The 26,778-nt window shown below is 34.8% G+C and overlaps 1 protein-coding gene across 1 annotated transcript in view; it reads left to right on the plus strand.

The window, feature by feature from the left end:
- Positions 1 to 4,877: 4,877 nt before the first annotated feature.
- Positions 4,878 to 26,778, plus strand: part of LOC120631073 (uncharacterized transporter slc-17.2-like) — a 38,873-nt gene continuing 16,972 nt past the window's right edge. The window contains exons 1-2 of the mRNA XM_039900490.1: positions 4,878 to 5,031; positions 24,173 to 24,299. Of these exons, the coding sequence (XP_039756424.1) occupies positions 5,007 to 5,031; positions 24,173 to 24,299 (152 nt within the window). The 5' untranslated portion in view covers positions 4,878 to 5,006. The remainder of the gene's footprint in view (positions 5,032 to 24,172; positions 24,300 to 26,778) is intronic.

Genomic DNA, 26,778 nt, shown 5'->3' on the forward strand with positions numbered 1-26,778 from the left:
TGTTACATTGTTAATTAACTGTTTTTTTTATTAATATATTATTAATTAATATTAAACATACAGGTATATTTTATTTTTTTCATTAGTTAGTTACCTATGTTAACTTTATACTGTTCATATTATTTAATAAGTTGTACAGAACTTTAGAAATTAGGATGTTGTCATTGTGAAAAAATCATAAATTTACAATACATTATCTATTAAATTATTAAAACTATATTAAAATAGAACACAATATCAATATTTATAAGAAAAAACTTGATTGTTTTGTACGTGCCGTTGTTTGTAATTTTAATATAACCTACGTAAAATAAGTTGTAAATATTCTTAATGAGTTAAATTGTAATTTCTTTTGAGAAGATAAACTTCTTTTACCACAAATAAAAATTTGATCAATTGACCATAATATCACAGAGGACACTTGGCCAGCGTGGTGGGCTGAACCCCTTCTATTTTTGAAAGGAGACCTGTACCAAGTAGTGGGTCGGTTATGGGTTGATGATGATGATGATGATGACAGTATATGAATATGAATAATTACATAATGATTAACAATCCTAATAATCACCATTTACAATAATAAAACCTCATTGCTACGATTTTTTTTTTTAAATTTCATATATAAAAATGTATACAGCAGGAATCTAATGGACACAGTGATACTCTATTGATTTGTGCACAAATGCGTACTTAAACACTCGCACTAAGGTAACTTGTGTTACGATGTTTGTAAACAGGAAAGCAATTTTGTTCACTTAACTTCTTGTTATACTGGTATAGATCTTAGGGGGCGTCCATAAATTACGTGAGGTGTTTTTTAAAATTTTCTGTCCCTCTCCGCTCCGGGTGAGATGTCGTGAGATTTTATTCAACCCCCTTCCCCATCTCCCAATCTCGCGTGAGATTTTTCAAAATCTGGGTTTCTTACGTTAACGCGTTGGATTGTTATTGTAAAAAGACCAATGCACGACATAGTATAATTTTTTTTCGTTTCAATCAGTAAAAAATATTGCGTGGCATTTGCCGAGAGCCCCTCTCTTCTCGTCAAGATTAGACGAGATTTGACTCGACCCCCTCCACCCCTTAAACATCTCACGTATTTTATGAACGCTCCCTTATATAGTACGAGAATTTTATATTTCAGATATCGTATAAGAGTAGTGCCAGCAACTTTTTTCCATTGAAGATACACTTTGATTAGGCCAAAAAGGAAATAAATACTATTCATCACCAATAGCCTAAAGCAGTCCACTGTTGGACTTAACGCCTGTCTCAACGCGAGGGTTTGGCCATAATTTGTGGTTTGGTGATCGCATTGGATAGTAGTATTGGTATACAGGACATTGCTGCCCGTTCTCCTTTATATTCCCTTAGTCACCTCGCACGACAACCGCGGGGATAAAAGGGGTGATGACAGCAAAATAGTAGTAAGACAGAGGACGCTGGTGCCCGTTATCCGTTATATGCCCTTAATTGCCTCTTATGACACCGGCGGGAAGATGAGGTATTATAACTGTATTCTGATCTGCCTTGTGGTATTAGGTAGGCGTAAAGATTTAAATTCTGCTGAGGATCTCTTCTTCAGCGATTCCACCGCCTTGAATTTATTTATTTATTTATTGTTATTAGGTACACATAACAGGTAATAACTAAAAGAAGATCTAAATATAAGTAATAACAAGTTTTGTTCTAAGCTACAACCCTGAGCACACTCGCCAAAGTATATCCTGTAAAAAAATGTCCTTAAAATGTCATCAATAACCGTGAAGAAATAAGATCTTACCCGCGATTTTGGAACTATTTTCCGAGTAGAAAAACCAGTTTGAGTGTGTCTAATGTCCGCTAAAGCAATTCAACTGACACATTATTTAATTTTAAGTAAGACTGAATAAAGCGGTAATAGCTTAATGGGAAAGGCATGGCAAAGGCATCGCCTTTACTTTCGGGGGCACCGAGTTCGATTCCCGGCATGCACCTCTAACTTTGCGGAGTAGTGCGTTTTTTTAATAACGTAATTTAAAATATCACTTGCTTTAACGGTGAAGGAAACCTGCACGCCTGAGAGTTTTCCATAATGTTGTTAAGAGCGTGTGAATGGGACTGTGGCCTAAACCCTTCTCTCTCTGAGAAGGGGCCCGTGCCCTGTATTGGGCTGGTTATGATAATGAAGACTGAATTTAACATTTTAAAACATTTAGCAATCCCGGATTAAGAATGCGACTGCTCTATCCATTGATTTAATATGTTACTCGCCCGAAGTTGATAAAATCAATCAGATTAAATTTAGGGGAACTATTCATATGTACAGGAAAGAGTAGAAAAAGGATAGCACTTCTTAATTATTTAGACTGAAATATAAAGATTTTGGAAAACATACATTGACTCTTCCTTTCGATCGCGTAGTAAAAGGCGTCTAATTAAAAAATATTGCACTCTACATACCTATAGTAAATCATTGATCTGAACCTAAGTACCTTTCAAAAGATCGGAAAATTGACGAATGATATAAGTGTTTTCCGACATAATACATAAGTAGGTATTTATTAAGATAGCGCCTCGTAAAAAGCCACTCCAGTTTTACCGTAACATTCTGTTGCTTTTATCCAACCTTTTTTTATCAGATCCTTCATATTGCTCTCTATCAAGTGCATATCAAGTGTTTCAAGATATTCGGATAAATGTTGTCATTTTTTAGAAGATGTTTGTAAACCGAGTGTTGGGAACAGGTGGGTTTATAAAGATACGGCAATCTATTTTATTATTTGCTGGGGCTATATATAGATAATATTAACTAAGGATCCGATAAAGGTTCAGGCAGAATTGTGAGAATGACATAATTGGTGGGTACCTTTTTTTTCTTTTTCGGGGCCATCCGATTTACATTTTGCCGGGGACATTATGCCATCCGCCCGCCTCGGTCGTCTCCCTAAAACAACCATGCCCAGTGAGTACCTGTGTTAGTCTAAAGGTGACATTTCCACAGCTTCTTGCCAACCAGGCCTCAAAGTTTGGGAGTATCGCACCAACAGTGCGTTGGCGAGCGTTTCTTTCAATTGGTTTGGCTGACCTAACATTTGCTTTTACCTAACTTATTTGTAGGTACCGCATCGTTATTATCACAGTTCAAAAGCATAATAGTGTAATAATTATTCTGTTCTTTTATGATGCCAATAGTACGGTTACTACACCATATACGAGATTGCAAATTTAGGTGTTGGCTGAAACACATTTGGCTAAAAGTTGTTTTTTATTGACCTTATTTGGGAATCGAGCTCAGGAGCTCCATATCCCAAATCTATCCCGAGGTAAAATTACTTCGATCAGTTTTCTGACTGCTGCAGTAAGAACTATGCCTGCACTGAAGCATCAGTGCAGGCAGTTCTAACCTCCTGTTGTAGTCATACCAATCAAATTCGGTACAACAGTGTCGAATAATTTATCGCAGATAAACAAATTCATTCAACCGAAACTGAGACAGAGACAGTTATATCTCTGTTAAATATAACCTGAATTCGATGTTCTTTATTATTTGAAATGTACCCTACCATAAACTACCTCAGTGAGGTAGAGTATATATAAATACTCTACTTACCTCACCAATGATCTCAGCATCTGCGGAGATAAAAAAACCTTATTCAGCTATCACTCTACTTAAAACTATTAGGCTACTAGTACATAATGAGAACATAAATGGAAGGTGCTTTAGTTTTTAAGTTGTTTTGCAAAAAACAATTATTTACTTTATATTGGGTATTGGAAGCCGATTGCTTGTAAACAATATATTTAATCGTAGACAGATATATAGTTTCCTACTGCCTACCAGGTAAATACTTAGGTACTGAGATTCTCAAATAATTACAAAGTCATAGTAACGGTACCTAATCGGCGAATGTTAATAAGTACTTACTTAAAGCCTGCCGTTTGCAATGATTTGTATTTAGGTCTCTAAAGACCTATTGTGTGATTTCAAAGGAGGAATTATATAGTAGAGAACAATGTATGCTGTAATTTTGTTTAGAAGTAAGTACCAACCTAGGTATTTAACCTAGGTCGGTACCTATTCACCTACTGGTCATCGTGTGACGTCAATTTTGACACTTTTCCATATAAAATGACGTCACAATATAAACTACATTAGTTGTTCAATCTTAGAACAATTAATAGAAAAAAATATTCTGAATATTCAATGCAGATTTTTATCAGATACGGAACGGACGTTTTCGCTAGACGCCTACGCTCTTTTTAACAGGTTAGCTCTAAGCATTTCAGACTGCATCATCGTTTACCTGGTGGTAAAGATATAGCTTAATCATTTATTTCATTATTCATTTTCTTCTTTTTCTTCATTTTCTCTGACTTAAATTTCGGGAGGCCGAGTTCGAATCCCAGCACCTCTAAATTTGATGATGATGCTCCGGTTTCGGAGATGTTGACTTTACAATGAATAATTGTTACTTAACATTTATTCATTGTAAAGTCAACATCTCCTGATGATGCTCCGGTTTCGGAGCGAAACGTGCGTAGAGGGTGTATTGCCGAGGATCTGTTTGGTGTGGAGTATAAGGATTGAAGAAATTATAAATTACACCACACAGATTCTCCTGCTTTTCGCGGAGTATAGCAAATTAAGCTTAATTTTGATAATATATCATGGATTTCCGCATAGTAACGCCTGCTTCTATACAATAGTTTCAGGTAATAAAAATACCACTTGCTTCAACAGTGAAAGAATAGGGTCCTGTTTTACCCTTTGGGTGCGGAACCCTAAAAAGTATGCTCCCTAGGCCAACATCACAACAGCGCGATGAGTAGAGTGAGATAACTGCAAGAAGCATAGTGTGGCAATGACATTATAGGCTTTCGTCGGCAATACCGCAATTGCTAAAGCCAGTCGCACGAAGACAAGCGCGCGCGCAGCTTGCTGCAGAGTACGTTTTTGCGTGTTTGACTTTTCCGTTCAGTTTCGTGATATCTTGTGTTTACTGTTAGTGGAAGCGGTAATTAAAATGAAGTTACATATAAAATTATTTGGTAAGCATTTATTAATTTATAATATTAAATAATTAAGTAGATATAAAATTCGCTATAAAATTTGTTTGATTGATAAAATAAACAATAAATTACCAACATCCTTCAGCGGAGGATATTAAAGATTTTATACAATCAATTAACTAAGGTGTTATTTAGTTTGTGTAATTATTTTTTGTCTAAATACATACATGGGTATTCATAGGTACTTACATATCAATTAATTACAAATTTAGAATTTTTTGTTCTACAACTTTTTTCTTAGATCAGAAACTGAACGAAATATATGACTATTTCGTTATTTCGTTAAAAGTAAAAATAAGCAGTGACAACCACATCATCAGCCGTGTTTACGTTCAAGATCAAATGATGTAACGGATTACTATGGCTACTTCAAAATGGTTAGGGTCCTAGATACCATGAAAAAAAACAACACATGTTCTTAGTTCAAACGCTACGTGTGTAGATTTGAAATCGCGGTTACATATTTACACCTACCTACCTGTCAAATTAGTTTACGTTTTCTATGATAACTGAAACTACGATACTTGCAATTATAATCATTTATTGAAGGAATTAGGTTAACTTATGTACTTAGTATGAGTAATCAATTAGAATTTGTAACCAAAAAAAAGCAGACTTTTAAAGTACCCATACGAATACGATAGAGGCTAAAAATACCTAATGTGTTGATGATGCCTACATGCTGAATTGTATGGGACTTTCATAGCCAGGTAGAGGACTATGCAAGACGCAGGTAATCAAAAATATATATTTTATTACCTACTTTCGAACGCGAATTTCGAAATAATACATTGGCGTACAACTTGTAATTTTTTACCATACAAATCTTCATCAGTTTTTGTCTACATAATAAAATTCGAGACATCGGCAGGGTGGTTACGTATATCACAACAGGCTTGTGACAGGCGTAAATCTCGAGATCTTTGCTATTAAACGTCACTTTAGCATACTAATACAAATCGACGTTTAAGAGCAAACTTTGATACCCGCATTGCCCGCGCTATTCCTGCTTTTGCTTGGCTCCTGCTATAAAGCCTATCATAGAATGATGATATAGCCTGTAACTATATCTGTGGTTCCAGAAATTAACTTAGTGTAGAAAATCAAAAGACATGAGAGTGGACTTAAAGGACTTGTTGTACTTCCTGAAATGGGAAAACAGATATTTAGCGTGGACGGTGCACTTGTATGTGAACTAAAACTATGTTGGACAATTAGATTTCTTTTTATCGTACCAGCTCATTAGGTAATACTATATTTGAAAATTGGTTTCCTATCGCAACTACCTATTTAATTATAATATCAATATCGAAATCACTGTTTTAATTAACAGCTCGTTAGAATTGTATTCATTTTATCTAAATTTGAGATGTTTCATAAATGCTATTTATGAATATAAACAATCGTGAATATTTAGGTATAATAAAAACAGAAATAATTTAGATTCACTCACGCGTGCCTTGAACCTGTCCGGGGTCCTTAGCCACAAGCTCATTGGCGTGAAGTCCGAGTTACCTGTAAAGTTTATTTATTTTCTCCAATAGTAGATTTATTACCAAAGGTTTATTTATTTCTTTAATTTAATATGTTTTAACAGATAAGTAATTTTAATTACTGAAATAAATATACTACGACCACACATCGCCATCTAGCTCCAAAGTAAGCGTTGGTTGTGTTATGGGTACTAAGATGACTGATGAACGATTTAACGAATAATAAACATAGATTGGTTGACATGATGAAACATAAATACTTATGATATAAAGATAAACAACCAGACACCGAAAAACATTCATGTTCATCAAGCAAACATTTTCCAGTTGTGGAAATCGAACCCACAACGTTAGACTCAAAAAGCAGGGTCGCTGCCCACTGCGCCAATTGGCTTTAAAATACCATCTCTACGTGATCACCTCAGGCATCAAGAGATCCGTAGGAGAAACAAAGTTACCCACAAAAGTCATAGAATTGTGAAGCTAAAGTGACGATCACTTTATCTGCAGAGGAGCCATAGACGTTAGGGTCCCAAGAGTTCTAGTGTGAAGCAGTGCCCAAAAGCATCGTAGCGTTGGTAGAACCCACATTATTTATGTGGACAGAAGACATCATAAGTGTTGCAGGTTGGTTACAAGTGGCCTCAGACTAGATTTGTAATCCCTAAAGATCTAAGTCCAGCAGTGGCAGTCCACACGTTGATATGATGAAAATGATGATCCGTTCATAACAGTTACTTTTATATTCAAATATCCTGATTACCTAACTACTAACATAATAAATTAAATAATTCCTCCTAACGCAATTTCCGCGTAGAACGTCTGCTTCTACGCCATTAATTCCGTTCAGTCCTACTGGGTTTATTTATTGAATACGACAAGGATGATCAACATTTATGTTCAAATGAGCAATTCTTAAATATATTATAAAAGCGAAAGTGTGATTGTTTGTCCTTTCTTTACGCATTAATTAAACAACGAATCAACTAGATTTGGCTAAGAGTAAGTGGAGAATTGAACAAATGCTACTTTTTATTCCAAAGAACAAATGGTTCCTACGGGATTTGTAAAAAATTAACGCGGCAGAAGAACACGGTCAACAGCTAATTTCTTTTCAAGTAAACGTTTTATGGGGTTGTGATTTGTGACATACCAAATTTACAAATAGCTCAGATAAATGGTAACACCAAATTGTTGCTTGACTGATACGATACCTAGCAACGTCTAAAATGGGATAACGTAAAAAAGCAACAAAAACTATCATACTACTATATATCATATACTATAAATTTATACAATTTTTATATCATTGCAGAAGTTAGCTTTTGAGTGTATCTTGCGCATGTAGTCAACTGTACCGTGCCGCTGATTGACTGATGCCGAAAATTGAAATCCCCGGGTCGGGCAAATGAATAGTATCTATTAGATTTATATCGATGGTAATACAAATAAATTGTAATGTATTGAAGTACTGAAACACACAAACAAACAAAGCTTTTTAAGGACATAAGTATGCGATAGAAAAATATAGGTATATTTAAGTAAGGCAAAGAAGTTAGTAACGTTTTTTAATGGCGAGATAGGGAAGCGAGTTCACAACTGACTTGATAATGACAAGGGCAAACAAACATGTTTTCTGTTACATACAGGTATGATTTTTGTATACCTTTATTTAACAGCGACATTTTCCTTGTTGATATTTTGAACACGAAATTATGCTTTCTGTCATATAACGTGCCCTGACACAGCTCAATACAAATGTATATTAGTCCTTAATCTGAGGCTTAATAGTATTCAAATTACAGTCTTTATAATAATAAATAACTTTTACCCTATTGGGATCACTACTCTAGAGACGAAATGGCACAAAATTTTAATAAAAAATACGTGGAGATACGTTTAAGGTCAAGTGTGGTCACTTTGGGATTAGTAAAAAGATTATTTTAAAGCAGGTTTTAACACACATATTTTCCCTTGGACCTGTTATGACTTACAAGACTCCCTTTTGGGGAAAGTGCGTCGAGTGCTGCTAAGTGATTTAGCGGTCTGGCAGGATGTCATATAGAATAGGGTATGGCTGCCATTAGCCTATGTACTCTACCATCTTAGAGTACATCATCACTTACAATCAGGTGAGATTACAATCGTTTCTAATAAGTAACGATTGATTAAGTGTTAGTTAATTACTAACGAATCGTTAATCCCTTGACCTTTTATAGCTGCCATTAGCCTATGTACTTTACCATCTTAGAGTACATCATCACTTACAATCAGGTGAGATTACAAACGTTTCTAATAAGTAACGAGAGATTAAGTGTTAGTTAATTACTAACGAATCGTTAATCCTTTGACCTTTTAACGTGGTCATGAATAACGAACACATACAGGTGATAAGTACCATGATAAGGGTCATCAAATTCGTGCTACTTAGTTAACGTGCCATCGCCAGATCACGACTTCCTTTTTGACGTGACAACGTCTTATAATTCGATGGAGCCGGCTGCACGCACGAAAAAACATGACTCATGCGGCGTTACCTCGCGCTGAGGCGTTCCATTTAAGACTTGAAGTGCAAGCGAGAGCGCGGAACGAGCGACAAAGAGACACAATCGGCCTCCGCGTTCGGCAGCGTTCGACATCTGTCTCTCTCTTACTTGAGTGCGTCCGCGTGGACAGCTGTTATACAATAATACATATACATGTTTTCGTAAAGTATGAAGTGCAGTGAAAAGTGAATGTGGTGTCAATTGTTTATAGCAACGATGATGATATAAACTATGTATATTGTAAAAAAAATCTACATAATTGTATTTATGCGAGCAAATAAACGTAACTTGATCAATTCAATTGTGATTTCAATCTATCTACTTTCTATATCCATACAAAATATCTATCAAACAAAAAAAATTAAAATTTTCTTTTGAAAAATGCAACCATTCAATTAAACTTCCAGTAAACCGAATTTACAGACAACCGATTTATTTTTTTATGAAGAAGTTTACAAATATTATGTTGAGCATGTAAATTACACGCTGTTGATTCAATAGTTCCGAGTCAACACAAAGTTCAGACTATCAGAAGGAAGATCTGGTTTTTATTGCCGTCCTGGATCAATTCGGGCCATCAATATCCTATGTAGGGAGAGAATAATCTAGAGCATAGTAACTATCGTGCTCTCCGGAACTGTATAGTAGGACTAGTTTCAAAATAATACAACGATTTATGAAGTAAAAAGTTAGGCTGAACCGTCACGCTCTGAGGTGAAATGCTCGATCGGGTGAACTCAGGACCGCCGAGTGTACCGGAGCGAGAAAGATACTGTCAGCTGCTCTTCGCTGTTGTGTTGCAGTGTTAAGTATATTCAATTCATACCTAACAATTTTCTTTGGTATTTTAATAGTAGGTATTAATATATTAAGTACGAAATAATAATTATTTTAACAATTATTTGGTATATATTTTGAGGTTACTGTGTGTAAGAAGCGGTTTATTGTGCTAATATTACATATTGAAAAAAATATTTAAAAAAACCAGTTATTATTCTCAAACAGTTATTGTTATTGCCATACTGTCTAAAATTCAAATTCAAAATTCAAAATTCATTTATTTCAAGTAGGCCTAATACAAGCACTTTTGAAACGTCAAGTCTGTGCGTGTGTAGTGACTCTACCACCGGTTCGGAAGGCAGATTCTACCGAGAAGAAGCCGGCAAGAAACTCAGCAGTTGCTCTTTTCCAACATCAAAAATTTACATTTTATATTTTAACATTCATTTTTCTATCTTGTGAGAGATGAAAGCGGAGCCGGATGCTTCCAAGCAACCTTGTCATTAAGAAACTCATCAATTGTATAATAACCTCGCTGTAATAAATGTGTTTTAACACATTCTTTAAACTTATGGATTGGTAGGTCCAAAATTACCTTAGGAATCATATTATAAAAGCGTATACTCAATCCCACAAATGACTTCTGCACCTTTCGCAGACGATATGCAGATGTCACTAATTTATGACCATTTCTTGTAAGTCGACTGTTTATATCCACTTTTTGTTTATAAAGACTAATATGTTGTCTTACAAATACTATATTGTTATAAATGTATTGTGAGGCTACCGTAAGTATACCAATTTCTTTAAATTTTTCACGGAGGGATTCACGTGATTTAAGTTTATATATTGACCGTACAGCTCTTTTCTGCAATATGAATATAGTTTCAATATCAGCAGCTTTGCCCCATAATAAGATCCCGTAAGACATCACACTATGAAAGTACGCGAAGTAAACAAGTCTTGCTGTTTCTACGTCAGTAATCTGTCTAATTTTCCTGACGGCGTAGGCAGCCGAGCTTAGTTTACCTGCTAGTGTATCTATATGGGTACCCCACTGAAGCTTACAATCCAAGGTCATGCCCAGAAAAACTGTGGAATCTTCCATTTTTAGTGATTCTCCATTTATTATTATATTTTTATTAACTTTCTTTACATTTGGTAAAATAAATTCCACACACTTAGTTTTTTTTGCATTTAAAAGTAAATTATTGACAGTAAACCAGTGCGACACATGCGACATAGCACGGCTTACATCGTCAGAGTTGTCTCTACCTCTATCAGTTTTAAAAATTAGAGATGTATCATCAGCAAACAGTACAATGTCACAGGTTTCACTGACATGGTGTGGTAGATCATTTATATACACCAAAAATAGAAAGGGACCCAAGATTGAACCCTGTGGGACACCCATTGACGTAGCCGACCCCTGCGACTTAATGTCTTTTATGCAAACCCTTTGGGTTCTGAAGCACATATTCTTTTTTTGGCCAGCAAGTAGAGATGATATGAAATGTATTATATTACCTATGTTGTTTGCAATGTTCAAATCCGTGTCTAACTCTTTCGGAGAGGACAATAGTAGCTAAGCTCTTCATCCCTCTTCTTGGCAGGCAATTCGTTAAGACTTAAAGTAAAGGCGGGATAAACTTCGGGTCACTGATTGTTTGTAATTAGACCGCATTACCTTCATTACAACTGCTTACCTACTTTCGCTTGTTTGCCCGCATGTGGCGCTACATAATGTATTAGGTACCTACATCGGTTAAGTCTAACAAAGACTTAGTTTGAAAAATATTTCAATGTTACAAAATTTATGATAATGACTAAAAAATGTTTTACTGGATCGTGTAAATCGGATAACCATTTAGTCAGAAATACGGTCAATAGTTATTATTCAAAGATTGCCCTCTAATGTACACTTCTTCATGAACTTCTTCCTACTGTATCTTATTTCCTTTCAATTGTATTTCTTATTGCTTTATAGGTATATGGTGTAAAATAAAGTGTATTTTGATTGATTTGATTTGAGTAACATATCTTTTTTTTGGTTGTCTGTGTGTGTAAGTAGTTTACGTTTTATAAACCTCGTTTAGCAGTACCACAAAAATAATATTTTAAGCGAAATAAAACGAAAAAAAGTTGCACAGACCGTATAATAACTGAATACTTAGTAACTTCTAATTAACGACTAATTAAAAGAAATTTATTTAAAAAGTGAAAGTTATACCTACTAATAATTATAACCACTTCACTATATGTGGCCCGCGGTTTCGGTTTTCATATGAACGTAACCTTTTTTTTGTCTTGGTGTAAAAGCTTTATGGCTACTATACTTAATAGCAGAAATTATAGTATATATAAATAGTCTAATAGTTTTTTATTTAGACTATAATTTTATACCTCAATCCTTTTGGGAAGGCAGCGGTTATGTGGGACTCGTATACCCAAACTAAAAACCACCACGACATGCCCCTCTGGTTGGCTTTAGTACTAGGCGCCCGGCGAACCCGTTGTATAATATGAAAGTTCCAAAAAAAATAATGACAACATTTTTTTTTACTTTACTATTTTTATTAAGGCGGTGATAGCCCAGTGGGTGCGACTTCGAATACCAGCACGCACCTCTAACTTTTCTAGGTTATGTGCGTTTCACACTAGGGGCACTGAACATCCTTCGAAATATCCTTCTTAAATAATGCATGCAAGGCTTTTTTTATTTATTTCACGTAATAAATAGGTAGACAAAAATGAAATGGATCGTTATTTAATATATGAATGTTACAATATTTTAAGATAAAGGTTTTCTTATTAGTCTACGCTCATTGTCTCAGAACATGGACACCCATTCCACAGGTTCAGTGACGCATAACGTTGCTAATTTAATAGCAAGTTTCTGACATTATCTACGAACCCAGTACGCTGCACGCAGAAGATAGGGTTTCTAATTTCTATTTTTATTCGATGACTAGTAAGCGCTTGGCTGTATTTTCATCTTGTGGTTAGTGAAGATGCAAGCTAAGATAGATGTGCGTTTAATAGGAAGGAGCAGTTGCAGTTTAGAAATAAATAAATATATTATGACAATACATCGCCATCTAGCCCCGAAGTAAGCTTAACTTTTGCTAGGTACTAAGATAGAAGATTGGATAGAAGCAGGCGTTACTTTGTGGAACTCCATGATATATTACGAAAATTAAGCTTAATTTGCTATACCTACTTCTGAAATAGATTTGGATTAACGCCCCGTTAACGTAGAGTTGAAGTCATCCTACTACTTAGGCACAATACCGTGGAATATGGAACCCCTCACCAAAGAAAGTAAGAAACGAAAAAAAAAAATCGACTTTATTGTCACACATTTGTGTAAAATTGTAACATTTTCATCATTCGTTTTAAATAAAATAAAAGATGACGAATGCCCAGTCCAGTGGATGACTATCGGTACATGTAGGTGATGGCATGCCTCGTAAGTATTTACAAGTAAGAATTAGGAAGTATTGTTTTGGAGCAATGAAAATTTCGCGCGCAAGTAGTGCGTTTCTAGTGCATTTTTAGTGCTCGCTCGTTTCTTTTTTTTAAAGTTCCATTATTAAAAAGGAAAACAAGAAATGGTCCCTTTATGTTCCAATATTACTATCTAGTATCGATCACTAGTTCTGGTACGATAATAATAACAATATTTTTAATTTCATTGCTAGAGGGGCAAAACTATAAGTAAAGTGTAAATTTAAATGTGGAATTACTGAGACAATTAGGATTGTACTAAGGGACTATAACGGTGAGGCAGCGTCCTCTGTGCAACAACAAGAAAATACAGGAAAAATAAATTCATGTTTCTAAATAGTAGGCGCCTAAAGTTTTTTATAAATCAGCAATAACACAAACAAATTTAATTATGCGGATCGCTGTTTTGGAAAAGTTCAAATAATTTTAGAAATTTACATAATTAAGTAAGTTTCCGTCCACGGTACAGAAACGCTATGGTGCGCTAGTCTCACTTTTGTTCGTTCGGCCTCTACCGAGCCGAGAGCTCCCAACAAACGTTCGTTTCGCTTCAATTATTGTGCATAATAAATTAGTGTTCTAGGCCGGTACGTGACGTTTAATTGTTTCTTTATCTGAAAATGCGATTAGTACATAGGTAGCTAGTACCTTCATAATGTTACTTAACATACAACATAACAAACCTATTTTGACATCACGTTATGCATAACGAGTGCAATTTTCAGAATGAAACAGATCAATGTACCCTCTACGCACTCAGGAGAAACGTGCGTAAATAATTAATTACACTATACAGATTCTCCTGCTTTTCGCGGTCTCTTTGATCGTCTTAAAGAAGAAGTCAAAAGTAGAGGAAAAGGTAGTAGTAGGTGATAGACGCCTTTGATATTTGCATCTTAAGGACATCCTAGTATTCCTATATATACTATTTTTTTTCTTAAGTATAAACTTATGTTTTAACATTGTTGATTCATATGGCGACGAATTTTGTAAGACGTCTATTTTGTAAAAAATATTATGGTTAATTTATTTATCTTTTGATATTTCTAATTTAACCTCCTCGTATTGTTTGTATTATGGTCCCGCGGGCCATATTATTACATGTATAAGTAAGATCGACGTTATTGAATGTACCTATTAGATGTAAAATAAAAACCTACCGTCGAATTGAGAACCTCCTTCTTGTTTTAAGTCGGTTGAAAAGGCAATCGAAGCAGTGAGGACAAAGATCATAGACAAAAATGTTTTCTGTACCTTAACCGTGGAGAAAAATGTCTCCTGCTAATGTTAGCCATGCTCTTGAGGTCTAAGTTCGTTGCTTCTTGCCAGGACTACAGGAATAGTGTTTAAGCTGTAGCGTGTTGTCGGTCTTTATGCTTTCTAAGAGAGTTATCATATGAGATACTCAGATAAAGGGAAAGTTTAATGGGAAGTGTCCTGTTATTAGTCCCATTACCTTTATGAGCTTACCTAAGTCAGGGCGGAGTACTTTACAAGTTAGATCATTTATTTAGATCATGATACATTACCGTAAAATATACAGTCAGGGGACAGGATATTATTTATAACTGCCCAACTTCGCAACTTATCGAATTATAAACAATGACACTTATAATATGAATTCAATTCAAATTAAAAATTCAAAACCCACCAGAAAATATTAGAGAAAATTTTCAAATTATAAATTCTCAAATTTCCTAAACTTATCGAACCAGATTACCACTGTGACGGAAAGAAGACACATATTTCTCAATGTTCATTGCTTAGTTTTTTGCGACATCACTCTAAAATTACAGGTGTCCATCTCGTATCTGGCTGTAATCTTTGGGTAAACGAATACAGAAGGTAAATGGTCTATAGATGACGGACCGCGCACGGATGCGTTAAAAAACTTTATTTATTTGAATAAGCCTTTTATTCTCACACATTTAAACATTTTTATGCAAAGGTCTTGGTAAGTTTGGCACGATATATCTATCTATGTAAGCTTCATCCTGGAGATGGGTATATTTGGGTACTTACTTTTTGGTACAAATATGTCGGTAAACGTACATAAATTTATAACAAAATATTCACTAATTTTAACTGTAACTAGGTACGTATAGCATTAACAGTAGTTATTACTTAAATATAAAATTAATAGTTTAATTCTAAAATTAGGCAATAAAATGAAAAATCTTATGTAGGATATTCTTTAACATACCATATTCATTTATAATATAGGTAAGTATAGTGGGAAATCCGCGGAATTTGCTGCCATTATAATAATTTAGATGATAATTTATGCTTTTCGACATTCTTTCCGATTCACGTATTCTGAGGATTTTTGTTGGCGATGTAAAAAGGCCAATTTAGCTAGGCACGTCTTGATAAAGCAACTTGCATACAAATATTTTACTAAGTTATATAGAATGTTTCGTTTGGTGTGTAAATTAATGGTGAAAGAAATCGAAATGCGGTGTATTGAAGGATATGCTTTAGCAAGTAAACGCGTGGCGGCGGCGTTGACATTGAATGTCGGTCCTTCAATTTAGATAGGTAGGAACTTTATTCAAAGGATTGTTTCGAAAAAGTCCAAAATAAATTTAATAAATAAATTTTAAATAATAACAAGTGCAGTACACTAAAAACCATGTTTAGTATTGCTAATTATCATAGAACCTATTTTAAATATATCTACTGAACTGAAAATATATCATACTAGGTACGTAGCTTTAGTATAAAAATGTCCGATACATACGTAATACGGTGCTGAGAATACAAAAATATTTGTGTATAAACCGGCTATAGTCAACATCAGGTTTGCAATATGTACGTCGTCGCGCCGAGATGTGATGAACCCACGATTATATTATGTGCCTCAGACGTAGATGTGTAAACCTGATTTTTTGCAATGTTGTAGTTGAGCATCACGGGACCAAGCGGAAAGCTTAAATGTGACACTTCAGAGCTCTGTGTCCGTACTGGGTACTATCGCTTAAAACTGTATTTTTTGAATGATGATGAACTATTATTTAAGTTGATAGGTATGCTTTTTACATAGGCACGGCTTTAATCGATCATTGCATATTAATTCATACAGTTAGCTTGCGTTCTGAATACGGTCAAAGAATATTTTTACCCCGCGAAAATTAACAGGATTTTGAAAAAAGTAAAACAAAACTCGCGGCCTTGGGTACAAAGTAAGTAGGTATTCCTGCTTGAAATAAAATAATCTAGCTCCATTGTTTTCTAACGGCAATTAAAGGAGTTCTTCAATAAGAATCATTGCATGTACGGATATCAAATCAACATTGTCTGATTTCGAACCATTTTATATACATAGCAGGACAATGAAGGAAAATATTGCACTAAACTTATCCTGTTATGCAAATCAATCGTATTTGGGACTGAAGTGCGAAAAATTCCAACTTGAATCAATATTTTTTCGTAAGTAAGTAGGCCACACCGTTAATGCTTGTAGGTATTAATTTAGTTCTTGAAAGTGGTGTTCGATATCTGTCAGTCACATTAAAATAATGGTGAAGTGGAAAAAGAAATTAATAATCTTAATGCGCTTAGTGCAGGGTTGTCTCAGGTGGCCCTGAAAATCGGCACTTGTTTTTTTTGGTCTGATTGCGTGTAACTGCTAACCTTAAAATGGTTGCCACAAAATTGCCAAAGGTAAGTACAGGTTGCCCGCAATGTTTGCGAAGTATTGCTAGAGATTCTGAGAACGTCAATCTAAGGGCAACTTCTGTGAGACTCGGACTTTGGGTGGAGTTGGGTTTAACGAATGGTTGTTGGGCTGAGATTAAGGTCCGCAAGGCTGCAAGGCCAGGAAAGCAGACCATATTCGGGTCATGTAAGAAATCGGGGATCTCGTCTCTGTGAAGAGGTCGTATCAGAGAGGGATGATTATGCAAATGTATTGTTCGTCTTGTTTCCTTTAGGATTAATTCCTGTCTCCAAATAATAAAAAAAACAATAAATTAGATCAGCATTTAGCAATCATGGGGAATTTATCAAACTTTATTAGGCTAATATGTCGCTGTCCACTGCGCCAATCGGCCGTCAGATATCTATAGCTTAAACTAATTACGAATTAAGAATTGTAAAGTCAACATCTCCTGAGGATGCTCCGGTTTCGGAGCGAAACGTGAGTAGAGGGTACATTGCCGTAGATCTGTTTGGTGAAAGAAATGAAGAAATTTTAAATTACACCGTATAGATTCTCCTGCTTTTCGCGGAGTAAAAGAAATAAAGCTTAATTTTCATAATATTATAATTACGCTACAAACTACTAACTGGTAAGCAGTGGCGTGTATAGAGGATGCAAATGATATAAAATGAAGAAAATCTCTGCTACGAGTTATAAGCAACTTAAGGATAGGCATTGTAAGAGTTATAAAAAGCTTACCCTTAAGTAGTTACATGATATATTGTGAAAATTACGCTTAATTTGCTATACTCCGCTAAAAAGCAGGAGAATCTGTATGGTGTAATTTATAATTTCTTTAATTCTTATAGTCCCCACAATAACTGTTAAGAATTGAAGAAATTATAAATTACACCATACAGATTCTCCTGCTTTTGGGCGGAGTATAGCAAATTAAGCGTAATATTCACAATATATCATGTATTATCGCAAAGTAACGCCTGCTTATATCCAATAATTATAATATTTGTAGACTAACTACGCTGCTCAGCTGCAACTAGCTTTTAAAAACAGCATAATTTTAGAAAAAAATAATAGAGTCTGACAGACACCACTTTGACAGACATAAATTGAATTGCAGCACCTATTGCAAAATATCATAATATGTCGCTGTCCACTGCGCCAATCGGCCGTCAGATATCTATAGCTTAAACTAATTAATGTCACACATACATACAGCTGCTGCAAGAGATATAAAAGGCATATCTATACTAATCGCTAGAGAGTCTCAGGTTCATATGTCAGTTTTGAAATAGTATTTGCATTTTAAAATGTATAAAAGTATTTACTATCATAATTCAAGTAATATGAAATGAAAATATTGTATTTTTCCTATGGGTTGGCAACCCTGATAAAGCGCCTCGGTAAACCCGGTAAGGCGCCTCGACGACGCCGAGGTGACAGGCTCGAGCCCTGCATTCTTACACTTTCACCGCACCACGGACTCTTCCAGAAAGCAAGGCTAAGTCGTTAACCAGCTAATAATTACGCAAATCTTTACTACTTGCAATCATTTATGCGTCGCGTACGCATATAAAATGAATATTTGTAGCGGCACGATTTATGATATATATATATATATATATATATATAAATATATATATATACAGTATCCGATAAGTTTTGAACAAAATATTTGATTTTGCTATTTGTTATGAAATTGTATTGTATTCATAATAATAAAATCCTGTTATGTCATATGTATAGGACGATAATATTAATGGATGGTTGGGGGATAATTATAGTTAAACTTGATCGAAGTGAAGTACCTATTTACTTCATACCGATGCTACACCTGCTTAAATTTACTTTTAAAAGGTACACTTATAAAATGATTTGTTAAAAAAACAATCACCAAGTATTTTCCGACATCTAGATAGCTTCAGACAGAGTTGTATAAAGATTCGTTAGCGCCAACTAGTGATAATGAAATAAGTAAAGTTTGTCAAGTTTATTCGAAAATCTTGCCATTTGTTTAACTTTTATATAAAGGAAAAATAGACCGTATTTATGCGAGTATTTGTAGCAATGTCAGCGAACAATAAAACGTGTATTGTTCACAAAGAGCTGACGCTAAAGAATTGAATGGCGGACAATAATGTCAACTTTGAATGGTAATCATAAATCATTTTCTTAATTAAACCTTCATTTAACTTCAGTGGAAGTTAACCGCGTTGTTTTCATTGTTGTTGTTGTTGTTTGTGAAACAAATTGTTGGAGTAAAACTAATAACTAAATTACGACAATACACACAGCTATATTGCCCCAAAGTAAGCGTAGCTTGAGTTATACAACGATGTTTACAAAGATGATTGATGAATATTTTTATGAATAATTTTCATAAATACTTACAAAATACAGATAAATACCAAGACACTAAAAACATTATTGTTCATCACACAAACATTTTCCAGTTGTAGCAATTGAACTTACGGCCTTGGACTCTGAAAGCAGGGTCGCTGCCCACTGCGCCAATAGGCCGTCAAAATTAACATATATCTAAAGCTTAAACTAAATACTGTCACACGTACATACAGGCTACAAGAGATATAAAAGGCATATCTATACTAATTGCTAGAGAGTCTCAAGTTCAAGTCCTGTCATTTTCGAAATATTATATGCATTTTAAAATTATTAAAGTAATTACTATCATACAAGTAATTCCCGTCGTGGAATACCCAAAAATTATAACCTACCAGGCTGAAATATGAGCCAGTTCTTTGGTCACCCTATGCAGCAACTGCGGACCTGCCTAAATATAGGTACGTAACTCTTTACTAGACAGGCATAATATTGTCTTAATTTAGGTATTTCATAATTTACTTATACCTAAGTCATATTCAAAGCGTACTTCAGAAGTTCATCCGCACCTTCATATTACGTATATATATATATATATACGAGTATATATATATATTATATATATATAAAAGTTTACGAAAAAGTTTTTGTCGAATAAGTGCAATGCCAGAACTATAATCTTTGTGGCCTTGGATGAACTGATGAAAGAAATATTACTTACTGTAAGTAAAAATGTTTACATACAAAAATAAACCGCTTAACATGTGCTATTATAAATTCTAACCCCTATCCATTGTTTTAGTCAAAAACTTGTTGTGATCCCAGCTGATCGTTTAAGTGATAATTTTTCTAAAACATAAAATTTGCCAGTTAAAGAAGTCTGTCAAGACAAGGCTTTTGTAAAATTAGTACTTAGTAATATTAAAAGTACTTAATATAAAATCTTATAAATCTTACGTCTTATTTTATTATATTAGGTATGCTTCATGATAGCATCTACTCTTAATATTTAGTTCATGGCTACAGAAACACCACAATCCATCGCGAACGTCACAAACACGTCACAAACACGCATTCTCGTTTGCGAAGATTCACATTAATATACATAAATTTTGTTAGTGTAATAAATATGTTATTCTTTATTCTGTAATATAAAATAAGGCATCTTATTTGGTGCTTGCATTCAGATTTTAACGACCACAAAAAAAATTAAACAGTTATAATTACCAAGTGATTTTAACTATGATTAGGTTTAGAAACGACAACATAGTGTGAGTCTTATATAAATGGCATTTAGACGGCCGATTGGCGCAGTTTGTAGCGACCCTGCTATCTGAGTCCAAGGCCGTGGGTTCGATTCCCACAACTAGAAAATGTTTGTGTGATGAATATGAAAGTTTTTCAATATGTAGGTGTTTATCTGCATATTATAAGTATATATGTATACTAGCGGACCCGCGCGACTTCGTCCGCGAATAAGTCGACTTCAAAAAATAGTCGTATGTTGTCACGGACTGTTTTATAGAACTTTAAAGAAACAACAATTCCGACAATTCCGATATACTTACTACATACTGCCGTCGTTTGGCGTAACGTTTACCGTTCACGCATCGCACGGATCAGAATCTTTTAAAAAGGATATTTTTTGTTAGTTGTTTTTATTATTATTTATTTAAATTTAGATACCATATCTGTATAAATAATAATGAATTGTAAAATTATAAAATTCGAAAAGTGAGTGCATTCAAGTAAAGATTTAATTTCACTGGCGACATCATTATGATATTATAGACGACATTATTGTGTCGCCAACCAAACGAATTCAAATATATTTGTCAACTTTCCATTTCACATGACACGATATTAAAATTTAATTGATGTATTCAAACATGTCTACATGTTCATAAATAAGTACCATAACTTGTTTTAATTCGTACTTAGATCTTTTTTTGATAGAGCTTATCCGGGGAAGTTCTACTGCCATGCTTATTTTAGCCAGCAAGTAATGCTACTTGCCCGCAGTGTTCCGGTTGTAAGGGCTAGCTTCATAAGCCTGTACCCTTGTACAGGCATATGAGGCTTAACACGTAGGTGTTAAGGGCTAAAACAGGGCAGCACTTTGTTGTACTCCCTGCATGCCCTGCGAATTTGAACTATTTAGGCGATAGTTTTCCACTTACCATCAGGTGGACCATCTGTTTGGTTCATCAATAATTACAATAAAAAAAGTTAATAAGTAATTGATTGTACTAAGATCGATTTATCTTATATCCAACTAGTAAGTAGGTACTTGATTTTTGAAAGGCTATGGTAAAAATATTTGATATGTTATACTGGTCACTCCGTTTTTTTACCTGTCCTGTTTCTATTAATTAACAGCCTTTTTTAATATGGCCTTTTAAAAATAGATCGTAGATGAAGAGACAGGTGCTTTAAGACTGACAAAAAGGCAAATAGTTATTTTGGCATTGGCAATACGAGAAGCGTGGCTTGGCAATATGAGAAGCGTGGCTTGGCAAAACACTCAGGCCGCAATTACTGAGGAGAAACGGTTTCAAAACCTTCCTTTTCCGATATTTTAATATGTATTTTAAATTAGTTTATAAAAAATCCAATCATCAAACCATTACGGGCCCACTAAATGCCACGGGTCTCCTGTCAGCATGAGTAAGTAGGGTTTAAGCCGTAGTTCACCTCTCTGGCCAAGTGCGGATTCGTATAGATTTTTCTAATGTTCACACAGGCGTGTTGTGCTTGTTTCCCCACGTTATTTTCCTTAGTGATATTTAAATAATATTCCTTAAATTTCGAATATTTTGAGGTGAAGAGGGAAGCCGAAACCCTAACATATCGGCGGCTATCACCGCCATCCAATGATCACCTACTTTATATTATCGACATTAGAAGCGGACGATTTAATCCGTAACAGATGTACCGGATATTCATATTATTGCATAGAGTTCCGTTAAAGTAAATTATGAAAGTGGACTATTACAAACGCAGACGTTGACCAGTTTCCAATAACAATCAAATGTACTAGTTTTGTGCTCGGCGAGCTGTTGTCACTGTTATTGACATTGCATTTGAAAGTTATCTTCCGCGTACTGGCTTTCAGGTTCTTACGAGGTCGCGCACTTGATTGCTAATGTTTACTTGAGTTGAAACACCGATTTCCGGTCACATCTTTATCCTTACTCGATTCGACTTGACATTGAATATTTAAGCAATTATTTTATTTGACATGGCCACAACCATGAGAATCTCTACACTGCATTTTTTTTACATGATGTGTTATTTGGTAAACAATCTTTAAATAACTTTTGAGTGTAAAGATCTTTAATAAAATATCTATAAATAATAAAAGCATACATTCATAGAGAATATGATTTTTTCTGTTTATTTTTATTTTCAACACATTTGTTTTTCTTCTATTTTTAAATCATACTTAACAGTTAACACTAAAAAGCAATGATAAGATTGTTTACATAATAAGGCACGTTAGAATATAATAGACTTTATGTATATAAATATTATGTCTTGAATCCACTATTTTATGTGGGGTCGGCATACAATTTCTTCTTCAAACCGGAAAGCAGACTTATTTTGGATTTGGCATATGTTTTACGACCGATCGCCAGTCTGACATCAACCCACCTTGGGAATGTTTTTCTGGGTGGAATGACCGCCACCTTTCGGTTGAAAGGGCTACGATTAGAAACCCCTTTTAAGTTCCTCTTCCTTTCCTATAATTTATGTCTATAACAAGGTCTCCGCTAAAATGTGTGCACAATAAATTTTTATTTTCAAGTTATTCCACTCATACTGCTTGTAGAATGTAGCGTCTATACGGAGGGTCTGCGGGTGTGTAAAGAGCGACGTGCTCACAAGAGGTTCTGAGCTCCCGCTGTTTTGTGCAGTCGCGTTTTTGTATTCTATTTTATTTTTTAAATTACGTTCTTCATTGATAGCCTATAATTGTCTTCTGCTGTCCTAAAGGCATTTCCCAACCGTTGGATTTGTACATAATAACCACGTTGGGCAGGCGGGTTGCTAATATCGATAGATGTTAGTAGTGGTAGGACAGAGGACGCTGTTGCCTGTCTCCGTTATATTCCCTTAGTCACCCGATACCCACGTAAAGAGGAGGGGTGGTGATAACTGCATTATGATCTTCCCGGCACTTACTAAGTTTTTATAAATATTTGTTTTTTTGAATTCCACAACAAGTTAGTCCCTGACTAAAATCTCAACTGTTAGCTGCTAGCTGAATGGGCAAACCTTTTAGGGTTATTGCAGTTATATTAAACCCATACCGGCGACATACAGGAACGCCTAATCGCTTTGATGGTAACTTGCTACGGCCCAAGAAAATTCAGAAATTATAAATTCCCAAATAGCCCCTTCCAGCATGGGGTAAAAATTATATACCCCGATTATATCCCCTAACAAGGGATATAATTAACGTGTCCACCTGCTAAAGCACGGAAATATGGAATACGAGAAGTTTACCCCCGTTTATTATTACATATATATTATTTGGATATTATTTCCACTTGTGCGCCAGTGCTCTGAGAGTTGATAAAGCTGTTGGAGAAGATACATTTTTATCCTTTCCCCGGGGATATAATTGTCTTCTGCCCATGCTAGCCGTGTAGAGGTTGAACCCGGGACCCCCTACGACTCACCAAACCGCAGCACTCACCCCTCCGCCACGGAGGTCGTAAAAAATTAATTGGTGGGATTTCAAAGAAAACAGAAAAACAACACACAGTGATGCAAAGTATTTTTTCTTTCAGATTTGATACCGGCGCGGTGCAACGTGGCCATAATGATGTTCTTCGCATGCTGGGTCAACTACATGCTCAGAGTCAACATGAGTGTTAACATCATCGCCATGGTGCCAGATGACAACAAAGCAACATCGTTAGTATAACTAATCAATCATATGAAAAATTAATCTTACTGACGTCTCATTATATAAACTTAATGTTAACTTACCTAGTATAGGTAGCATTCAGTTTGATATAAAATCGTGACAATTTGTTGTGCGCAGTGGGCAGTGACCCTGCTTTTTGACACCAAGGCCGTGGGTTCGATTCCCACAGCCGTAAAATGTTTCTGTGATGAACTTGAACGTTTTTCAGTGTCTGGGTGTTAATCTGTATTTTATAAGTGTTTATGTATTTTATTCATAACTTATTCATCAGTCATCTTAGTACCCACAACACAATCTATGCTTACTTTGGGGCTAGATGGCGATGTGAGTATTGTCGTAGTATATTTATTATTTATTTATTATAGTTATAATTTACGGACCAATGAGCCCCATCTGGTGGTAAAGAAAACAACATCGCCTATAAACAGAGCAATAATTCGCAAGGCATGCAAGGAACATGACTTACAAATTGCTGTCCTGTGCCGGTGGTGGAGGTATTAAGAGCTTGTAATAACACCGGCAACCACTTTTTTCAGACCGGAAAGCATTGCAACAAAGCTGCCTTGCGGGCGAAATAAGCTTGGCATACCTACTACCTACTAATGAAAAACAATAACTATTCTATTATCCTTTTGGGAAAGTATTGGGAACTAACAATAGAATACTTAGGGTCGTCTGTGAGGGTATGCCGAGTCCTATTTCAGACAATTGGCAGTATGTTCATCGAGACTGGAACAGAAAATAAACTAAGAACCTATGACATCTGAAATAAGTTTATTAGCTATTTCAATTAGATGTAAGTTTTAATGTATACATTTAATTATAGATTTCTTTGTATATGCTGATATATTTGCCTCTAATAAAAAACTGTATTATATTATTATTATAATATTATTATACAAAATTCCCTGACTTTAAACTAAATGGACAGGTCTAAAATTAGCGCTGTTTTTGTTATCCGTGTTTCTCCTAGAAAAGGATAGTAAGTAATATTTTTTAATATGCCAATTTATTTAAGAGATTTATGTACAGAATTTGCACCATTATATATTTGTATGCCTATCACATAATCACGTTTCGCAATGTATAATCAATCAGTAATTAATATATTACACATTTTTATTGTTAGTCGAGTCACGAGTATTAAAATAGCGAGGTTTGACAACATTTTTTGAAAGTCTCTATTTATATTTTATTTCAATCAACAACCTTAAATGACGATACGACCATCGAAAATTATCTCCAGGGTTTTCACTATTTTGTTGGTAACAAATCCATACTAATATGGTAAACTCTATTGTCTGTTTGTTAGTTTATTTGTTAGCTACCTTCGGCCAGCCACTGCAAAATATTTAGTGAAATTTGACACATTCTTATGTATAGCTGACAATAGACATAGGAGTAACCAGCGAACGAAAAAACATAAAAGTGTCCATTTATAACAAATTTTACATTCGAAATGGGTAACAATCAGTCTATATGCTACACCATGAATAAAATAGCAAAATCCATGATTGGTTTTGTTGTATTTCTGTATTTCTATATATATGTTTTATTGTGACTGGCAAAGCTAAACGCAAGCGGGAGCCTTTCCCACCGAGGCTATGTTTTTGTGAAGCTATTTTTGAGCAGTAGTTATGCTTCGGTTTTAGAAAAAAAACAATTCCCACTGATTTGCAAAAAACCAAAATAAATGACGCAGTGTTGGAACATTATTACTATAATTATTATTTAATATATCTTGTGGCATAAAAAGGCTTGATCAAGGCAAACCAGCAATATGATGAAACATAACATAAAATTGTTGTAGGAATCTGTTTAATTGTACTCTTAATAAATTCACCATCCGTTTGAAATGGAAATTCGTTCTATAATAAATTTACGTCTAATATTTAGCATCCTATTTAAATGGCCCTTTAACTATTTATTAGGTAAAATAATGTCCAGCTTGGTTTACTGCCCAGAAAATCTAATTGAGGTCCACTGTTGTGTTATGCACCGTGCATTGACAGCCTTTTAAATATCAAAAATCATAATAAATAACAACTTTGAGCATAAGGAAGTTTCTAATCAGCTGTTTTCTTTAGAAGTTAGCTCAAATTTTCACGCTAAAATACAAGCGCACTGCAAGAATACACAATTCTTGACCCTGTAACTAAGGTTTAGTTACAGGGTCGAAAATTGTGGTGTCACTTAATTAATACTATTTATCGAACTTAACTGCTTACATTCAACTATTAGTTGGAATATTTATTTCCCTTCTCTTCTCTGCAATACTCGTAGTCAGTCTGCAAACGAAGTCGCTTTTCGCGTAGATCTCCTAAACGTGTCTGTCTCTCCACGCAACGAATTAGGTAAGAAGCGGTTTTCATCATTGTTGATAAATTTTAATTCGGTTTTTCTCTTTATAGAAAAAATAATGCTTATTTTTTCTATAAAGGCCAAATACATGGCCTCATAACATAA

The sequence above is a fragment of the Pararge aegeria genome, chromosome 17 (genome assembly GCF_905163445.1).
Source record: "Pararge aegeria chromosome 17, ilParAegt1.1, whole genome shotgun sequence".
Taxonomy (NCBI): domain Eukaryota; kingdom Metazoa; phylum Arthropoda; class Insecta; order Lepidoptera; family Nymphalidae; genus Pararge; species Pararge aegeria.